The sequence below is a fragment of the Oncorhynchus mykiss genome, chromosome 18 (assembly GCF_057628025.1).
Source record: "Oncorhynchus mykiss isolate SJ-2025 chromosome 18, ASM5762802v1, whole genome shotgun sequence".
In the NCBI taxonomy this organism is placed as follows: domain Eukaryota; kingdom Metazoa; phylum Chordata; class Actinopteri; order Salmoniformes; family Salmonidae; genus Oncorhynchus; species Oncorhynchus mykiss.
The window spans coordinates 50,342,783-50,360,697 of record NC_143039.1 but is presented as its reverse complement, the minus strand read 5'-3'; the positions used below and the strand labels follow the sequence as shown (position 1 = coordinate 50,360,697).

Here is a 17,915-nt window from a genome sequence, read left to right as displayed (position 1 = left end):
AGTTATGCTCCTGCTTAGTCCTGAATGGAAAATAAAGCACCCTGGCTAATTAATGAAAATGATGCATTTGGATTAAGTCATGGTAAAATCAAGTAAGTAATGGCAAGACTGAACAAAAGTATTCCCATTTAGGTGATGAAATGTTAATACTCTCAATACAAAGTACAGTAGTCATTTTTGTTAAATAAAAAGTTACACTGATTTTAGTCAACTGTAAAAAATAAAAAACACAATTAATCACTTTTACACTATGATACAGCATGGGGCAATGTAGACCCATCACAGAAATAAAAACTTAGTTTAAAAAAATGATGGCTAGTTTGTTTAATTGTTGATGCAGACAACTTGGTTAATGGAGTTTTCTACCTGATGTTTTAGAATAGTTTAAAAAAGCTCCAGCCTATCTCAAATCAAATTTAATTTGTCACATGTGCCGAATACCTGACAGTGAAATGCTTACTTTTTAAAAAGTTACAAATAGCTCAAAAAAGTATACACAATAGCACAATTGGTTATGGGATTATAAAATGGCAGCCATCTCCTTCGGGGCTATTCTTCATTCAATCAGTGTCACTACAATGGACGCACAAGTGACAGAAAGGGTAGGTTGTAGATTTTGAGTAAACACTGATATCTACTGGATGTTTTGAGATGGTGACATAAGATGAGGGGAAAAAAACATTTCATCACTACAGTACTTTCAGGATATCACTTTATGGAAGAATTAGGCTATTCTAACACATTTTATTTTTCATGCATATTGCTTATCTGACAATTTTCATGTAATGAAATCAAAAGCAAAGTGAAAAGGATTTTTTTTGAATAAGAAGTCACGTAAAAATTCTATAGCCTTTCGACACCCAGTGAAAATGTACTACATACTTAGCGTCTTCCTAGTTGGTATGAAGCACTCTGATTCACTCAGAGCCCTCAAATTCTGAATGTTGGTTTCCTGCAGTTTTCGCAATGAACACAGAATCCCAAAGCCCTCCTTTTCTTTAGTTTGGGGGGTTTCTGTTGCTTTTCTTACGCTTGCCTGAAGAAAAAACAAACAAACACAGTTAGCACTTTTAGTTAGTTCAAAGTTTTAAAAAAGAAAGAAAAATGTCAAACAAAAAAAACGCGTGTGTGTGTTCACATCGAACTTTGTTTCACGCACACACACGTAACTATACTGAACCAATATATAAATGCAACATGTACAGGAGCTGAAATAAAAGACAGCAGAAATGTTCCATACGCACAAAAAAAACATATTTCTCTCAAATGTTGTGCACAAATTTGTTTACATCCCTGTTAGTGAGCATTTATCCTTTGCCAGGATATTCCATCCATCTGACAGGTGTGGCATATTCTCCTTGTGCTGGGAACAATAAAAGGCCAATCTAAAATGTGCAGTTTTGTCACACAACACAATGCCACTGGTGTCTCATGTTTTGAAGGAGTGTGCCATTGGCATGCTGACTCCAGGAATGTCCACCAGATCTGTTGCCAGATAATGTAATGTTCATTTCTCTACCATAAGCTGCCTCCAATGTCGTTTTAGAGAATTGTGTAGTATGTCCAACCGGCCTCACAACCACAGACCATGAACATTTAACCACGCCAGCCCAGGACCTCCACATCCAGCTTCTTCACCTGCAAGATCATCTTAGACCAGCCACCCAGACAGCTGATAAAACTGAGGAGTATTTCTGTCTAACAAAGCCCTTTGTGGGGGGGGGGGAAACTCATTCTGATTGGCTCGAACTAGCTCCCAAGTGTCTGGGCCTATGCCCCCCCAGGCCAACCTGTGGTTGCGCCCCTGCCCAGTCATGTGAAATCCATAGATTAGGGCCTCATGAATTTATTTTAATTGACTGATGTCCTTATATGAACTGTAACTCAGTAAAATCGTTAAAATGGTTGTATGTTGCGTTTATATTTTTGTTCAGTATATAATGAACTATCATACAAAAATACCTCTTACCTGAATTGTTGCTCTTGCAGGATAGCTGTACCCGTGCAGTCAGTGTAAGGAGAAGAAGAAGAGCGGACACAATTCCCAGAACCCTGTAGAGACTCACTATGGTGTAACACATTGTGGAGAAATCTGACAGGACACAATAACATCTCATCAAAAGGAATGGTACAGCTCAATACAGAAAGTTTCAATATCTTCAAATTCACTGCATTTATTGTCAAATTAATGTTACTACATGAACATACGGTCAATATTATTACAGTAGGTCTAACTAATGATAGTAAGAGGAAGAGCAGTTACCATTGTGTTGCACGGTTTTGTTGATGTACTGCCCTTCGAACTCTACCACACACGTGCATTCTGCTCCTCTGTCCCACTCCTCTGCTTTGACCAGAATCTGGTTCCTAGTGAACTCTGTGGCTGAATCACTGTTGTCTGTCCAGGTGGACTCAGTAAGTCCACTGTCCTCTCTCCCGTCTATGAGCCAGAACACATGGACTTGAGACGGTATCACTCCTGACACCAAACACAGGAGAGAGACAGAGGAATGGTAGCTGTTCAGCGGTTTCAGGATTTCAATGGTTGGAGGAGCTTTGGTTCCATCTACATGAAATAAAGGGAAGAAATTGGGGAAGGAAATAAAAATGATGTTAGATCATTTGGAAACTGATTTGATCTTCATTACAAATACTGCATCAGTGACATAGCTCATGCCTGTGACTCTTACGGAACACAAGTTAAAGCTTGAGATACAACACATCAAGATCATGCGAAAATCAGGTTACAATTAAAAGGTCTATGAAGGTTTTGATAGTTAAAATGCTTGTAGGACCAACATAAAATGCTATAATACTAACCTTTAACAATCACTGTGGTGCCGTTGCCTAAGTAGATCTGCTGGCCATATATGACAGCACAGTAGTAAATCCCAGAGTCGGTGACAGTTACGTTGTAGATGGACACTGGGCACATATGCTTGAAGATTTCATACTCAGATCTGGTGTTGATAATGGTGTTCTTGAGGACTCGCAGCGCGCCGGGTTGTTTGGGCAGTCTTATCCAGGCGACGGTATAACAGTAAGAAGTCAACCCTTCCAGAATGCAGTTCATGGTGATGTTGCCGCCAACTACCTCCTCAACAACAGGTGGATACTGGATCACTGTTGAGTCCTCCGACATGATGGACCCTACAACTGAATATGGAAACATGATACTGAACCAAATGCCTTGCATAGATTCATATGGGGTTAGAGTGATACACTACATGACCAAAAGTATGTGGACACCTGCTTGTTGAACATCTCATTCCAAAATCATGGGCATTAATATGGAGTGGTCCCCCCTTTGATGCTATAACAGCCTCCACTAACGTCCGACTTCAACTCTAGACAAGTGTGTGCCTATCCAAATCATGTACAATCAATTGAATTTAATACAGGTGAACGCCAATCAAGTTGCAGGAACATCTCAATGATGATTACTGGAAACAGGATGTACTGGAGCTCCATTTCGAGTCTCATAGCAAAGGGTCTGAATACTTATGCAACATCGAGAGCATCCTTACTGGTTGCACCGAGCAACTGCTTGGCATCTGATCGTAAGGCGCTACAGTGGGTAGTGCTCATGGCCCAGTGCGTACAGCCCAGCATACGGCCCAGTACATCACTGGGGCCAAGCTTCCTGCAATCCAGGACCTACACATACCCAAGAAGAGTCGTGGCTATAATTGCTGCCAAAGGTGCTTCAAAAAATTCCTGAGTAAACGGTCTGAATACTGAGGAGTGGCTTCTCTGTAGCACTCCACCAATCAGGTCAGATGGAGTGCTGACCTGCTCCAGAGCGCTCAGGACCTCGGACTGTGGCAAAGGATCACCTTCCAACAGGACAATGACCTTAAGCACACAGCCAAGACAACGCAGGAGTGGCTTTGGGATAAGTCTTTGAATGTCCTTGTTTTGATTTAAACCCAATCTAACATCTCTGGAGAGACCTGAAAAAAGCTGTGCAGTGACGCTCCCCATCCAACCTGACAGAGCTTGAGAGGATCTGCAGAGAAGAATGGAAGAAACACCACAAATACAGGTGTGCCAAGTTTGTAGCGTCATACTCAAGAAGCCTCGTGGCTGTAATCGCTGCCAAAGGGGCTTCAACAAATAACTGAATAAAGGGTCTGAATACTTACGTAAATCCATCTTGAATTGTGTCGAATAAATTAAATACAATTAGTGAATACAAGTAGATGTAGCTTACCTTTCAAAATATGCATGTAGCACAGAATCAGAAGCAGAGTATACATGTCGAAGCTCCTTCAGCTAAGTAATAAAGACATTTGACAGGATGGAAGAATAGTCCACCAACCCCCCCCCCCCCCCCCCCCCCCCCCCCCGCCACCCCCCACCCACACACACACACACACACGCACACACACGCACACAAACGCATACCAATGCGCAATACCTAATGAAAGTATTTCAGATAATTGCTGCAGATCGAAAATATTTCAGCAAAAGATAAGCCTTTGTTAATTGACAGGTGATAATGGGGTACTGAATTAGAAATAAATTAGAAATGAAGAGAACGCTGAATGACAATGAGGGTGTGCTTTTCATTTCAAAACAATTTCTGAAAGACATTACAGAGACATTTATGTCGTTTTGTAGAAAGCTGTCTCTCGATGCAGCCCGTGACAGATTCAGGAGGATGTTATATTCTAAGGCATATCAGTACATTTTTCAGTCCAAGTAATTACAAGCAAAAATGGTTTGTTTACATCAGTATATCTTTACAAAGTACGTCTTTACAGTTTATACACTCTTCTTTAGCTAATTCAAAGTGGCTTTATTCATTTGGCATGTCAACAACAATTGAATCAAAAGTGGACACAGACTGAAATGCTCTCCAACCTAAATGTGCAACATGGTGGCCTTTTGTTTGACCTGATTAAGGTTGTGAGGCCATACCACTGAGTAAAAAGGGACTGCAGACAACTGATGCTACCATTCTGGTTAGCAACCTCAGACAAACACACCTTTTAAAATGAAGAGGTAGTTAGTGGTCTCCATTGTTTCAACGCTAGTCAGTGCCGGTTGCATAAGTTTAAAAAAAAATATATTTAATTGAAATGGAACTGACACAAATGATGATGATGATCATGACCTCTGTATTTTTTTTTCAAAATGATTTAGTTGGAGGTGACAAATAGCACAAAATGTCACAACAATTGCAAAAGGGGATTTTTTTTTCATGAGTGCATGAATTCTTCAGAAGTCGACCTATGACATTTGCCTTGAAAGCCCACCTCAGTCAGTGTCGCCTCTTCAAACCACAAGCCACTGCTGTACCTCCTGACTTGATTGTGTGTTTCTTTCTGTCCACTGTTCTGGCACAATTATGAACAGAACGCAAACCACATTCAGGTCTACTCTGCCACTAAGTCTCATTCTCAGCTACAGATCTCACGTCATTTTCAGCAATTCGGAAAGTACTCAGACCCCTTGACTTTTTACACATTTTGTGACGTGACAGCCTTAATCTAAAATTTATTAAATCGTTTTTCCCCTCATCAATATACACACAATACCCCATAATGACAAAGCCAAAGCAGGTGTTGACAATGATATATTTTGTCTTCCAGTCCCTGACGCTGAATAACATATCCACAGCATGATGCTGCCACCACCATGCTTCACCGTAGTGATGGTGCCAGGTTTCCTCCAGACGTGATCTGTCACATCCTGGTCAAAGTATTTTGTGTTTATCTTTATTTATTTGGTCAGGCCAGGGTGTGGCATGGGTTTGTGTATGTGGTGTGTATGTATGGGGATTGTAGCTAGTGGGGTGTTCTAGCTAAGTCTATGGCTGTCTGAAGTGGTTCTCAATCAGAGGCAGGTGTTTATCGTTGTCTCTGATTGGGAACCATATTTAGGCAGCCATATTCTTTGAGTTTGTCGTGGGTGATTGTCCTTAGTGTCCTGATGTCATTGGTCTGTGTTAGGTTACACAAGTATAGGCTGTTTCGGTTTTCGTTAAGTTTATTGTTTTGGTAGTGTTTGTGTTTAGTGTGTTACTTCATTAAACATGGATTGCAATAGACACGCCGCATTTTGGTCCGACTCTCCTTCTCATCAAGAAAACCGTTACATGATCTTGGTTTCATCAGATCAGAGAATCATGGTCTGAGAGTCCTTTATGTGCCTTTTGGCAAACTCCAAGCAGGATGTCATGTGCCTTTTATTGAGGAGTGGCTTCCTTCTGTCAGAGTGACCATTGGGTTCTTGGTCAACTCCCTAACCAAGGCCCTTCTCCCCCGATTGCTCAGTTTGGCCGGGCGGCCACCTCTAGGAAGAGTCTTCCATTTAAGAATGATGGAGGCAACTGTGTTCTTCGAGGCCTTCAATGCTGCAGACATTTTTTGGTACCCTTCCCCAGATCTATGCCTTGACACAATCATGTCTTGGAGCTCTACGGACAATTCCTTCAACCTCATGGCTTGGTTTTTGCTCTGACATGCACAGTTAACTGTGGGACCTTATATAGACAGGTGTGTACCTTTCCAAATCATGTCCAGTCAATTGAATTTACCACAGGTGGACTTCAATCAAGTTGTAGAAACATTTTAAGGATAATCAATGGAAACAGGATGCACCTGAGCTCAATTTCGAGTCTCATAGCAAAGGGTCTGAATACTTATGTAACTACTGTATTATTTTTTATTTAATAATACATTTCTAAACATTTCTAAAAACCTGTTTTCGTTTTGTCATTATGGGGTATTGTGTGTAGATTGATGACGATTTTTATTGATGTAATCAATTTTAGAATAAGGCTGTAACGTAACAAAATGTGGAAAATGTGAAAGGGTCTGAATACTTTCTGAATGCACCGTATACCAATCTTTCTACTTTTCCATATGAACATGTTATTACTCTATTTAAATTAGCCTGTATGTTTTAACTCCTCATTTGGAATATGGGTTGAATGAAATGGCTGTTCATTGGCATATGGTCTATGAGATGTAGGGCAGGAAGGAAGAGGAGGCCTCTATGTTATCGACTGACAAATCTGTAGCAACCCAAAAAATGGACATGGAATATGTCTGGCAGTTCATTCTCTGAACGAAATCATGCTCTTCTCCATTAATTTACCTGGCAATGACATTTAAAGCGATAGGTTCACTCAAATAATAACATTCATTCATTCATTCCTTAATTCATTAATTTCATTACCCTCAAAGTAGTCTATAGATAAGGAGAGACTGCAATCCATGCTTTGGAGTTGCTTACGGTACCATTTTTTTAAACCAAAAAACAAATCAATTTTGATTTGTCACATGGCGCTCCGGTACCGCTTGCCGTACGGTAGCAGAGAAAACAGTCTATGACTTGGGTGACTGGAGTCTTTGACTATTTTTTGAGCCTCCCTCTGACACCGCCTAGTATATAGGTTCTGGATGTCAGGGAGCTTGGCCCCAGTGATGTACTGGGCCGTTCGCACTACTCTCTGCAGCTCCTTACGGTCAGATGCCAAGGAGTCGCCTTACCAGGTGATGATGCAACCGGTCAGGATGCTCTCACTGGTGCAGCTGTATTTGAGGATTTGGGGACCCATGCCAAATATTTTCAGTCTCCTGAGGGGGAAAGTTGTTGTCGTGCCCACTTCACAACTGTCTTGGTGTGTTTGGACCATGATACTTTGTTGGTGATGTGGACACCAAGGAACTTGAAACTCTCGACCCGCTCAACTTCAGTCCCATCGATGTTAATGGGGGCCTGTTCGGCCCTCTGTCTTGCCCACATTGAGAGAGAGGTTGCTAATCTGTTACCACACTGCCAGGTCTCTGACCTCCTATTTCAGAAATGAAAGCAAAACGACAGAGACCAGCAATAATCTCGCCCTATCTCACATAGGACACGTTTACACATTTAGTCTGTTGGACTAAATAAGATGATTCGGATAAGCGACGCTGCTGCACACTGCTTACCTCATTTGAAGGACAGGTATTGCACAGCATTTGCAATTATTTTAGCATAAAATATGCACGTATCTGTGTTATTATTTCCTTTTTTTTATTTAGCACATAAAAATAAAATAAAACGTTTTAACTCTGCGTTGGTGGGAGAGGGCTCGTAAGGAAGCATTTCACGGTAAAGTCCGCACCTGTTGTATTCGGTGCATGTGACAAATAAAATGTGATTTGATTTGATTATCTGATATGCACTTATTAAGAGAAAGAGTTGGGTATCATGTCTCTCCTTTACAAGTTAGGAGTCAAAACAGATGGTGAGGATTTCTGGAAAAGTTTCTTACTTTAGCAAATAAGCCAGTAACAGCATAGCATGAGACTATAGGAATGAAGCAATACTATTGCATTGCATCTTTTTAAACATGGGCATTTTCTTCAAATGGATTCATTCGAAGTCTGTGACGACACAGTTGCCTGCATGAAGCCTAGCAAAGTGTGGTTCACAGAGGGGAATTCAATAACATTTCGATCACTCGCGCAAATGTTTCGAATAAGAAAAAAAGTGGATATCTGACCCAGGACTTTGTAATGAGAGAGCATTTCAAGTGGATAATAATTCAGTATGAATATGTTCTATGAGAAAAATATATAACTGCAATTTGAAATTCTAATGAGCTTTTCCCCAATTTACAACTTTCATTTTTGAACATTTAGCAACAGTTAAGCAAGCGACGACAACAACAACAAAAATAAACAACTTTTCCCAATGGTCTTAACACACGTCAATGCGACCAAAATGACTTTGTACAAATGACAAACTGTAAAACCTTTTTATGATGAATTATGCCTTCGTCTCCTGGTCTTTGAGGTATCATTCCTCTGAACACCTAAGTCACAAAATAAAGACAGCGCATGTCAAAACAGGTGAATTACTCGACAGTTTAACTGAACCATTACAACGTGCAGTACATTTGTACATTTGTATTATTACATGCTACTCTATTCATGTATTTGGGTCATCCAGGACCTAAGTCAGTGTTTATACATACCTCTAGTCTTGCCCCTGCATGCTGTCACAGTGGTAGCCAGGATCAACAGCAGAAGCCAGGCAGTTATTCCCAGGAGTCTGTATATCCACACTGTGACGTAACACAGCACGCCAAGATCTGAGGATATGACATACCATACACAAAGAGAAGTATGTAAATGCACTAAGTAAGTAAGTAAGGTAACTGTAATCTGCATTAATATTCTGTGCCTTGTCATGGACATTGTTGAGAGAATTCTCTAGCAGTAAAACAGTCGTTTTGTTCACCGCAAGGGTGCAATTGTGAGGGGAATGTTGACCATGTCCTGAAAAAGCGTTTTTTTTTACGTACCTATTCTTTGCACAGTTTTGTTGATAGAATTTCCCTCAAACTCCACCACACACGTACACTGAACCCCTCTGTCCCACTCCTCTGCCTGGACCAGAATCTGGTTCCTAGTGAACTCTGTGGCTGAATCACTGTTGTCTGTCCAGGTGGACTCAGTAAGTCCACTGTCCCCTCTCCCGTCTATGAGCCAGAACACGTGGACCTGAGACGGGACCACGCCAGACACCAAACACAGCAGAGCGACGGAGGAGCTGTCGCTGTCTGATGAGACAATTTTGATGTTTGGGGACTCAGTGCTGCTCTCTGTAATGAGAAGAATAACTTTCAATTAACATTTGGGGATATTCCTTCCGCCTTGTTATTTGCAGTGCAGCTTATATGGTGTTGATATTAGCAAATGCATAGTTGTGTTTCACCTGTGACGATTAGATTGGATCCGTTGCCAGTGTGGACCGCCTTGGAGTGAACAGCCAAACAGTAGTGCATGCCAGAGTCGCTCACTAACGCGTTGGTGATGGTTGCCGAACATACTCTGTCCCGTTTCCCCACCTCAGAGGTCGTATTCATCTTTACGTTAGTTATTGTGCTCATTGTTCCAGTCCTGGCGTCTACTTTCATCCAAGTCACTGAGTGGCAAAAGGCGAGAATCTGATCAACATGGCACTTCAAAGTCACCGTGCCACCGGCTATCATCTTCACCACACCAGGTGTCTGGGTCACAATTATTTGGTTTGTCCAAGTAGCTGTAAGCAGAAACATGAATGATGAAACTCAGAATTATGCAAACTGTCTGATTGGTAGTTGTGATGGAAAAGCAAATCATTTTAATTTTTTTTTTGACCAATGTTTGGGTTAAGAATTTGCCATAAAGGAACCATTGTTGAAGTGGTAATAGCACAAGAGTTGGAAATGAATTTACCTGAGAGAGTACTCCACAACAGAAAAAGGCAGGCACGCATCTTGACACATCAGAAGAATGACTGTCTCAAAGCTTTTTTAACCATATATATATATATATACACCCTTCAAATCGAAATACCGGAAACCTTTTTTTTTTCTTCTTTTTTACATCTTCAAGTGTCCCTATGTTAGATAAAAGGGGTATGATTAAAAGCTTACACCAATGCTTCACAGCACATAAAAAAAAAACTCCTAGGGATTTTTAGGGAGTATTTTGGGAGCCATTTAAGGAGCACTTTGACTCTAATTCCATTTTTTTCTGTATTTGTCGTGATAGATAAACCTCAACACATCCATCGAAATGTGGTATAATGGTTAGTAATGGATATTTCAGTAATTATCACAGATTTTTCCTTGTAAGAAAGATTATTCATGTTTATGTACTGTATGTGTTTGCAAAACGGCACAGGCTCCTACCGGAGGAGCTCACAGTGTTTGTAAGAGCTCAGAGTCACTCTCCACCTCTAACCACTCTAACCACACACCTCATATCAAAAACAAGGCTGTGCTCTCTGCATGGGCCTGTGTTTCCTGTCCACTTGTCTGTTTAAAGCAGCAAGCACACTGACTATTAAAATATAAGGAAACGCCTCGGTAGAATCATTGCATCTCACATTTCAGCTACAACTAGCGACTATTAACTGACAACTCTTTTCTTGTTTTAGCTGCTCACAATGTATGACAGAAAAACTGGTTAAAGAAAGACTAAAGCAAGACTGATCAACATGAACACAAACAAGGGGACACTAATTGTATACTGTACTTTCTTCTTTGAATTTTAATGCCTTGCAGTGTCCTTTAAGGGTGGTTGACGTTGAATGTTGAGCATTTTAATCGTTTTGGAGTTATGCCAACTACAGGAAATGGCATTGTGTTAGTGTATTGTCCTATATATCGTATTGTTTAATGTGCCTAACATTGAATGTATTTACAGTTCCTTTGGAAAGTATTCCAACCCCTTTACTTTTCCCACATTTGTCATGTTACAGCCTTATTCTAAAATATATTAAATAAATAAAAATCCTCACAATGACGAAGCAAAAACAGGTTTTTAGCATTTTTTGCAAATGTATTAAAAATAAAAAACAGAAACACCTTATTTACATAAGTATTCAGACCCTTTGCTATGAGACTCGAAATTGAGCTCAGGTGCATCCTGTTTCCATTGATCATCCTTGAGATGTTTCTACAACTTGATTGAAGTCCATCTGTGGTAAATTCAATTGATTGAACGTGATTTGGAAAAGCACACACCTGTCTATATAAGGTCCCACAGTTGACAGTGCATGTCAGAGAAAAAAGACTTGAGGTCGAGGGAATTGTCCGTAGAGCTCCGAGACAAGATTGTGCAGGAGTGGCTTCGGGACAAGTCTCTGAATGTCCTTGAGTGGTCCAGCCAGAGCCCGGACTCGAACCTGATCGAACATCTCTGGAGGTACCTGAAAATAGCTGTGCAGCAACCCTACCGACCTGACAGAGCTCGAGAGGATCTGCAGAGTAAAATGGGAGAAACACCCAAAACACAGGTGTGCCAATCTTTTAACGTCATACCCAAGAAGACTCGTGGCTATAATCGCTGCCAAATATACTTCAACAAAGTACTCAGTAAAGGATCTGAATAGATATGTACTGATATTTCTGTTTTTTTTGTTGTAAATTAGCAAACTTTTCTAAAATCCATTTTTTCTTTGTCATTATGGGGTATTTTATGTAAATTGATGAGGGAAACAAACGATGTAATCGTTTTAGAATAAGGCTGTAACCTACCAAAACATGTCATAAGTTAAGGGGTCCGAATACTTTCCGAAGGGACTGTATATCCAAATGCAATAAATAACCACTGTGCATGTTTGTTCTTATTTGTCGTACTGCAGTGCCTCTCAGTCACATTTTGGTTCTAGCCCAGCACTATTAACACGCTCGCTTCAACAATTTACGAGTTGAGTGATTAGTGATTAGTCAAGTAGTTGCGTCAGGTGTGTTAGTGCTAGGCCTTCTGGGTCCCACAGGAATAGATTTAGAAAGACTGTAGTCAATACGTAAACCAACAAAATAAGCTAAATGGATCAGAATAATCCATGTTACAGATATGAATCAGATGACTGCTTTTATCCTTTTTGTCAAGTAATGCAAATGCATTGGTGGATTTGAAGACTTGTTTTTTTTTTTTATAACAGTTAGCTGCACTTCCAAAAAACATAATATAGGCATCATTACTTAGAATTGACTATTTCAACATCTTTAGGCCTACACAGGTGCAATTAGGCCAAGCAAAAAAAAGCGATTTAGAAAGGAATCAAATAGTATCACAACTAATCTGTCAGAAAATTAGAAATAAACTCAGCAAAAAAAGAAACGTCTCTTTTTCAGGACCCTGTCTTTCAAAGATAATTTGTAAAAATCCAAATAACTTCACATATCTTCATTGTAAATGGTTTAAACACTGTTTCCCATGCTTGTTCAAAGAACCATAAACAATTAATGAACATGCACCTGTGGAACGGTTGTTAACATCTTACAGACGGTAGGCAATTAAAGTCACAGTTTTGAAACACTTACCACACTAAAGAGGCCTTTCTACTGACTCTGAAAAACACCAAAAGAAAGATGCCCAGGGTCCCTGCTCATCTGCGTGAATGTGCTTTAGGCATGCTGCAAGGAGGCATGAGGACTGCTTATGTGGCCAGGGCAATAAATTGCAATGTCCGTACTGTGAGGCGCCTAAGACAGCACTACAGGGAGACAGGGTGGACAGCTGATCATCCTCGCAGTGGCAGACCACATGTAACACCTGTGGGACAGGTACAGGATGGTAACAACAACTGCCCGAGTTACACCAGGAACGCACAATCCCTCCATCAGTGCTCAGACTGTCCGCTGAGAGAGGCTGGACTGAGGGCTTGTAGGCCTGTTGTAAGGCAGGTCCTCACCAGACATCACCGGCAACAATGTCACCTATGGGCACAAACCCACCTTGACTGGACCAGACAGGACTGGCAAAAAGTGCTCTTCAATGACGAGTTGCGATTTTGTCTCACCAGGGGTGATGGTCAGATTCACGTTTATCGTTGAAGGAATGAGAGTTACACCGAGGCCTGTACTCTCGAGCGGGGTCGATTTGGAGGTGGAGGGTCCGCCATGGTCTGGGGCGGTGTGTCACAGCGTCATCGGACTGAGCTTGTCATTGCAGGCAATCTCAACGCTGTGCGTTACAGGGAAGACATCCTCCTCCCTCATGTGGTGCCCTTCCTGCAGGTTCATCCTGATATGACCCTCCAGCATGACAATGCCACCAGCCATACTGCTCGTTCTGTGCGTGATTTCCTGCAAGACAAAAATGTCAGTGTTCTGCCATGGCCAGTGAAGAGCCCGGATCTCAATCCCATTGAGCACATCTGGGACCTGCTGGATTGGAGGGTGAGGGCTAGGGCCATTCTCCCCAGAAATGTCCAGGAACTTGCAGGTGCCTTGGTGGAAGAGTGGGGTAACATCTCACAGCAAGAACTGGCAAATCTGATGCAGTCCATGAAGAGGAGATGCACTGCAGTACTTAATGCAGCTGGTGGCCACACCAGATACTGACTGTTACTTTTGATTTTGACCCTCCTTTGTTGAGGGACACATTATTCAATTTCTGTTAGTCACATGTCTGTGGAACTTGTTCAGTTTATGTCTCAGTTTTTGAATCTTGTTGTGTTCATACAAATATTTACACATGTTAAGTTTGCTGAAAATATAGGCCGTTGACAGTAAGAGGACTTTTCTTTATTTGCTGAGTTTATGAAGTAATTCTTTGTTGAAAAATTAAAATGTGTGACGATGTGCCTGAGTCATTTCCCTTCATTTTCCCCACACAAACTGAGACATTAACTGTAACGTGTTAATATTAAGTAATGTTCATTTTAATGTCAAGTGTGTAATGGGAATGCCTTTCTAGGGGGATTATCACTTAATGTACCTGTTTGACTGTCTGAGTGGTCTATGCCAGGTTAGGGCAGGTCCAAGGATACCCATTCTCCTCATTCAGGAGGAGCAGCACTAATTGTAACATTTACTTACAGATCTCGATCAGATTATACTCAGCTTTGTGTGTTTACATTGACAAGTCAAGTGTTACAAAAGGGTTCATCGGCTGTCCCCATAAGAGAACCCTTTTTGGTTCCAGGTAGAACCATTTTGGGTTTCATGTAGAACCCTCTGTGGAAAGGGTTCTACCTCTAACCAAAAAGGGTTCTTCAAAGGGTTGTCCTGTGGGGACAGCCGAATAGCTTAGGTTATACAGTGCCTTGTGAAAGTATTCGGCCCCCTTGAACTTTGCGACCTTTTGCCACATTTCAGGCTTCAAACATAAAGATATAAAACTGTATTTTTTTGTGAAGAATCAACAACAAGTGGGACACAATCATGAAGTGGAACGACATTTATTGGATATTTCAAACTTTTTTTAAAAATCAAAAACTGAAAAATTGGGCGTGAAAAATTATTCAGCCCCCTTAAGTTAATACTTTGTAGCGCCACCTTTTGCTGCGATTACAGCTGTAAGTCGCTTGGGGTATGTCTCTATCAGTTTTGCATATCGAGAGACTGAAATTTTTTCCCATTCCTCCTTGCAAAACAGCTCGAGCTCAGTGAGGTTGGATGGAGAGCATTTGTGAACAGCAGTTTTCAGTTCTTTCCACAGATTCTTGATTGGATTCAGGTCTGGACTTTGACTTGGCCATTCTAACACCTGGATATGTTTATTTTTGAACCATTCCATTGTAGATTTTGCTTTATGTTTTGGATCATTGTCTTGTTGGAAGACAAATCTCTGTCCCAGTCTCAGGTCTTTTGCAGACTCCATCAGGTTTTCTTCCAGAATGGTCCTGTATTTGGCTCCATCCATCTTCCCATCAATTTTAACCATCTTCCCTGTCCCTGCTGAAGAAAAGCAGGCCCAAACCATGATGCTGCCACCACCATGTTTGACAGTGGGGATGGTGTGTTCAGCTGTGTTGCTTTTACGCCAAACATAACGTTTTGCATTGTTGCCAAAAAGTTCAATTTTGGTTTCATCTGACCAGAGCACCTTCTTCCACATGTTTGGTGTGTCTCCCAGGTGGCTTGTGGCAAACTTTAAATGACACTTTTTATGGATATCTTTAAGAAATGTCTTTCTTCTTGCCACTCTTCCATAAAGGCCAGATTTGTGCAATATATGACTGATTGTTGTCCTATGGACAGAGTCTCCCACCTCAGCTGTAGATCTCTGCAGTTCATCCAGAGTGATCATGGGCCTCTTGGCTGCATTTCTGATCAGTCTTCTCCTTGTATGAGCTGAAATTTTAGAGGGACGGCCAGGTCTTGGTAGATTTGCAGTGGTCTGATACTCCTTCCATTTCAATATTATCGCTTGCACAGTGCTCCTTGGGATGTTTAAAGCTTGGGAAATCTTTTTGTATCCAAATCCGGCTTTAAACTTCTTCACAACAGTATCTCGGACCTGCCTGGTGTGTTCCTTGTTCTTCGTGATGCTCTCTGCGCTTTTAACGGACCTCTGAGACTATCACAGTGCAGGTGCATTTATACGGAGACTTGATTACACACAGGTGGATTGTATTTATCATCATTAGTCATTTAGGTCAACATTGGATCATTCAGAGATCCTCACTGAACTTCTGGAGAGAGTTTGCTGCACTGAAAGTAAAGGGGCTGAATAATTTTGCACGCCCAATTTTTCAGTTTTTGATTTGTTAAAAAAGTTTGAAATATCCAATAAATGTCGTTCCACTTCATGATTGTGTCCCACTTGTTGTTGATTCTTCACAAAAAAATACAGTTTTATATCTTTATGTTTGAAGCCTGAAATGTGGCAAAAGGTCGCAAAGTTCAAGGGGGCCGAATACTTTCGCAAGGCACTGTAAATAGCACCTTTCCTTTTTTCCTGAGTGTACTATTTTGGCCAAGTAAGTCTATTATTTTTGAAGTTGATTATTTTGGTCAACTCTTTTCATTAAATCTGTCCATTTTGTAAATACTCAATGCTAGATCCAGTCTTCTTCATTACTGAAGATAAATACCACCTATTTTTGCACCTGAACCTCTGACTCAGTCGCACCTGTTGCTGCTCCACACTAACTAAATAGGCTGCCTGGTCCTATATCTTAGCAAAATTAAACATCAAAAACATTGTCCCAATTATTTTAATTTTATTTATTTAAGATGGTCCCAAATATCCCAATTCCCCAGGGCAGTGATTGGGGACACTGCTCTGTGTAAGGGTGCTGTCTTTTGGATGGGATGTTAAACTGGTGTCCTGACTCTCTGAGGTCATTAAAGATCCCATGGCATTTATCGTAAGAGTAGGGGTGTTAACCCCGGTGTCCTAACTAAATTCCCAATCTGGCCCTCAAACCAACTCAGTCACCTAATAATCCCCAGTTTACAATTGGCTCATTAATCCCCCTCCTCTCCCCTGTAACGATTCCCCAGGTCGTTGCTGCAAATGAGAACGTGTTCTCATTCAACTTACCTGGTAAAATAACGGATAAATAAATAAATAGAATATATCTGTATCAAATTGGTCAATTCAACTTGATCTATTTACAAAGTATATACATTACATCAGTCGCTATGGGCTGTTATTTCTTTAAACAGAAACACACAGTTGTAAATGCATTTTACTTGTGACAATTACCCTTGATCCATTGCCGTGTGGACTATTGTACCCTGAACTGAAAAAACAGTAGCCTAGTACAGTGGTTCCCAACCTATTTTGGTTGCTGTACCACCAACTGAATTTATGTTCTGCCCGGAGTACCCCTGAAGTGCCACCCCCTCATGTGCATTTTACCAGTCAGCCTATGGTAAAGTACCCCCCATGGATAGGCCTGGTTGGGAACCACTGCCCTAGTACATGCCAGAATCCCTCACTGTTGCGTTTGTTGATTGTAGCTCCACATATTCTGATCCGTCATCACTTTGTCACTTTTCTAGCGAGGGCCTCATCTTGTTGGTGAGAACAGTCAGAGTCTCTCTCCATCTCTGACCACACGACCTCACATCAAAGACAAGGGTCTGCTCTCTGCAATGGCCTGCCTTTCCAGACCACTACCTGTTTGAAGCAGCAAACACAACTGACTATTACAACATAAACACGTCAGTTTGCATCTCTCAATTACAGCTACAATTACTACTAACCGACAGCTCTTTCTTGGTATTTCAGTTTCATCATTGCTTTTTATATAGCAGCTGCGTACAACTACAGTCCTCGTGGACCACAGTGTTCATGCCTTTGAATCGGTCTCTGGGAAATTAGTGACAATCAATCGAGTGCGGGGGGAAATTAAAAACAGCGGGATTGCAGTGCCTGAGGATTGGAGTTGGGCATCTTCAGATAATTATATGACAGTGATAATGCTGCTTCGTCTGTATTTAAATTGTAGTACCTACTATTGCCCTGTAGGGTGACTCATGTTTCTTCAAGTGTAAAGGATGAGGGTGGCAGGAAATCTATGAGTGCATCTCAATAATCAAAACCGCCTTCCTCTTCAAGTCTCCTTTCCTTCGTTTGCTCTGATGTGAAAGAACTTGGACAGGTGAAAGTATATTCCTGGTCGGTGCTGAGCCACACATACATTGCAGAAATGTCTATGGCCAAGTATGTAAACAACAC

At 41.2% G+C, this 17,915-nt stretch overlaps 1 protein-coding gene and 1 gene segment (V, D, J or C); both read right to left on the bottom strand.

The window, feature by feature from the left end:
- Window positions 1-174: 174 nt before the first annotated feature.
- LOC110496311 (Ig mu chain C region-like) lies at window positions 175-4,297 on the bottom strand. The segment is given in 5 exon segments: window positions 175-1,036; window positions 1,970-2,092; window positions 2,264-2,566; window positions 2,821-3,156; window positions 4,214-4,297. Coding segments are annotated over 5 exon segments (846 nt in total).
- A 257-nt stretch (window positions 4,298-4,554) lies between these two features.
- Window positions 4,555-10,060, bottom strand: LOC149975552 (uncharacterized). The gene is made up of 4 exons (XM_090208729.1): window positions 9,718-10,060; window positions 9,305-9,604; window positions 8,975-9,091; window positions 4,555-8,812 (listed from the first exon to the last, which is right to left on the bottom strand). The coding sequence occupies exons 1-4, from the start codon at window positions 10,058-10,060 to the stop codon at window positions 8,757-8,759; spliced, it is 816 nt and encodes a 271-aa protein (XP_090064855.1). The 3' UTR covers window positions 4,555-8,756.
- Window positions 10,061-17,915: the final 7,855 nt, after the last annotated feature.

Bases quoted from the DNA above. Each gene is read 5' to 3' on its own strand.
- LOC149975552 (XM_090208729.1), bottom strand. From the start codon at position 10,060: ATGTTTCTGCTTACAGCTACTTGGACAAACCAAATAATTGTGACCCAG. The intron at 9,092-9,304 runs GTACGTAAAAAA...TCATATCCTCAG, and splicing joins CAAAACTGTGCAAAGAATAG to ATCTTGGCGTGCTGTGTTAC. The intron at 8,813-8,974 runs GTATGTATAAAC...TTTGTGACTTAG, and splicing joins ATGCAGGGGCAAGACTAGAG to GTGTTCAGAGGAATGATACC.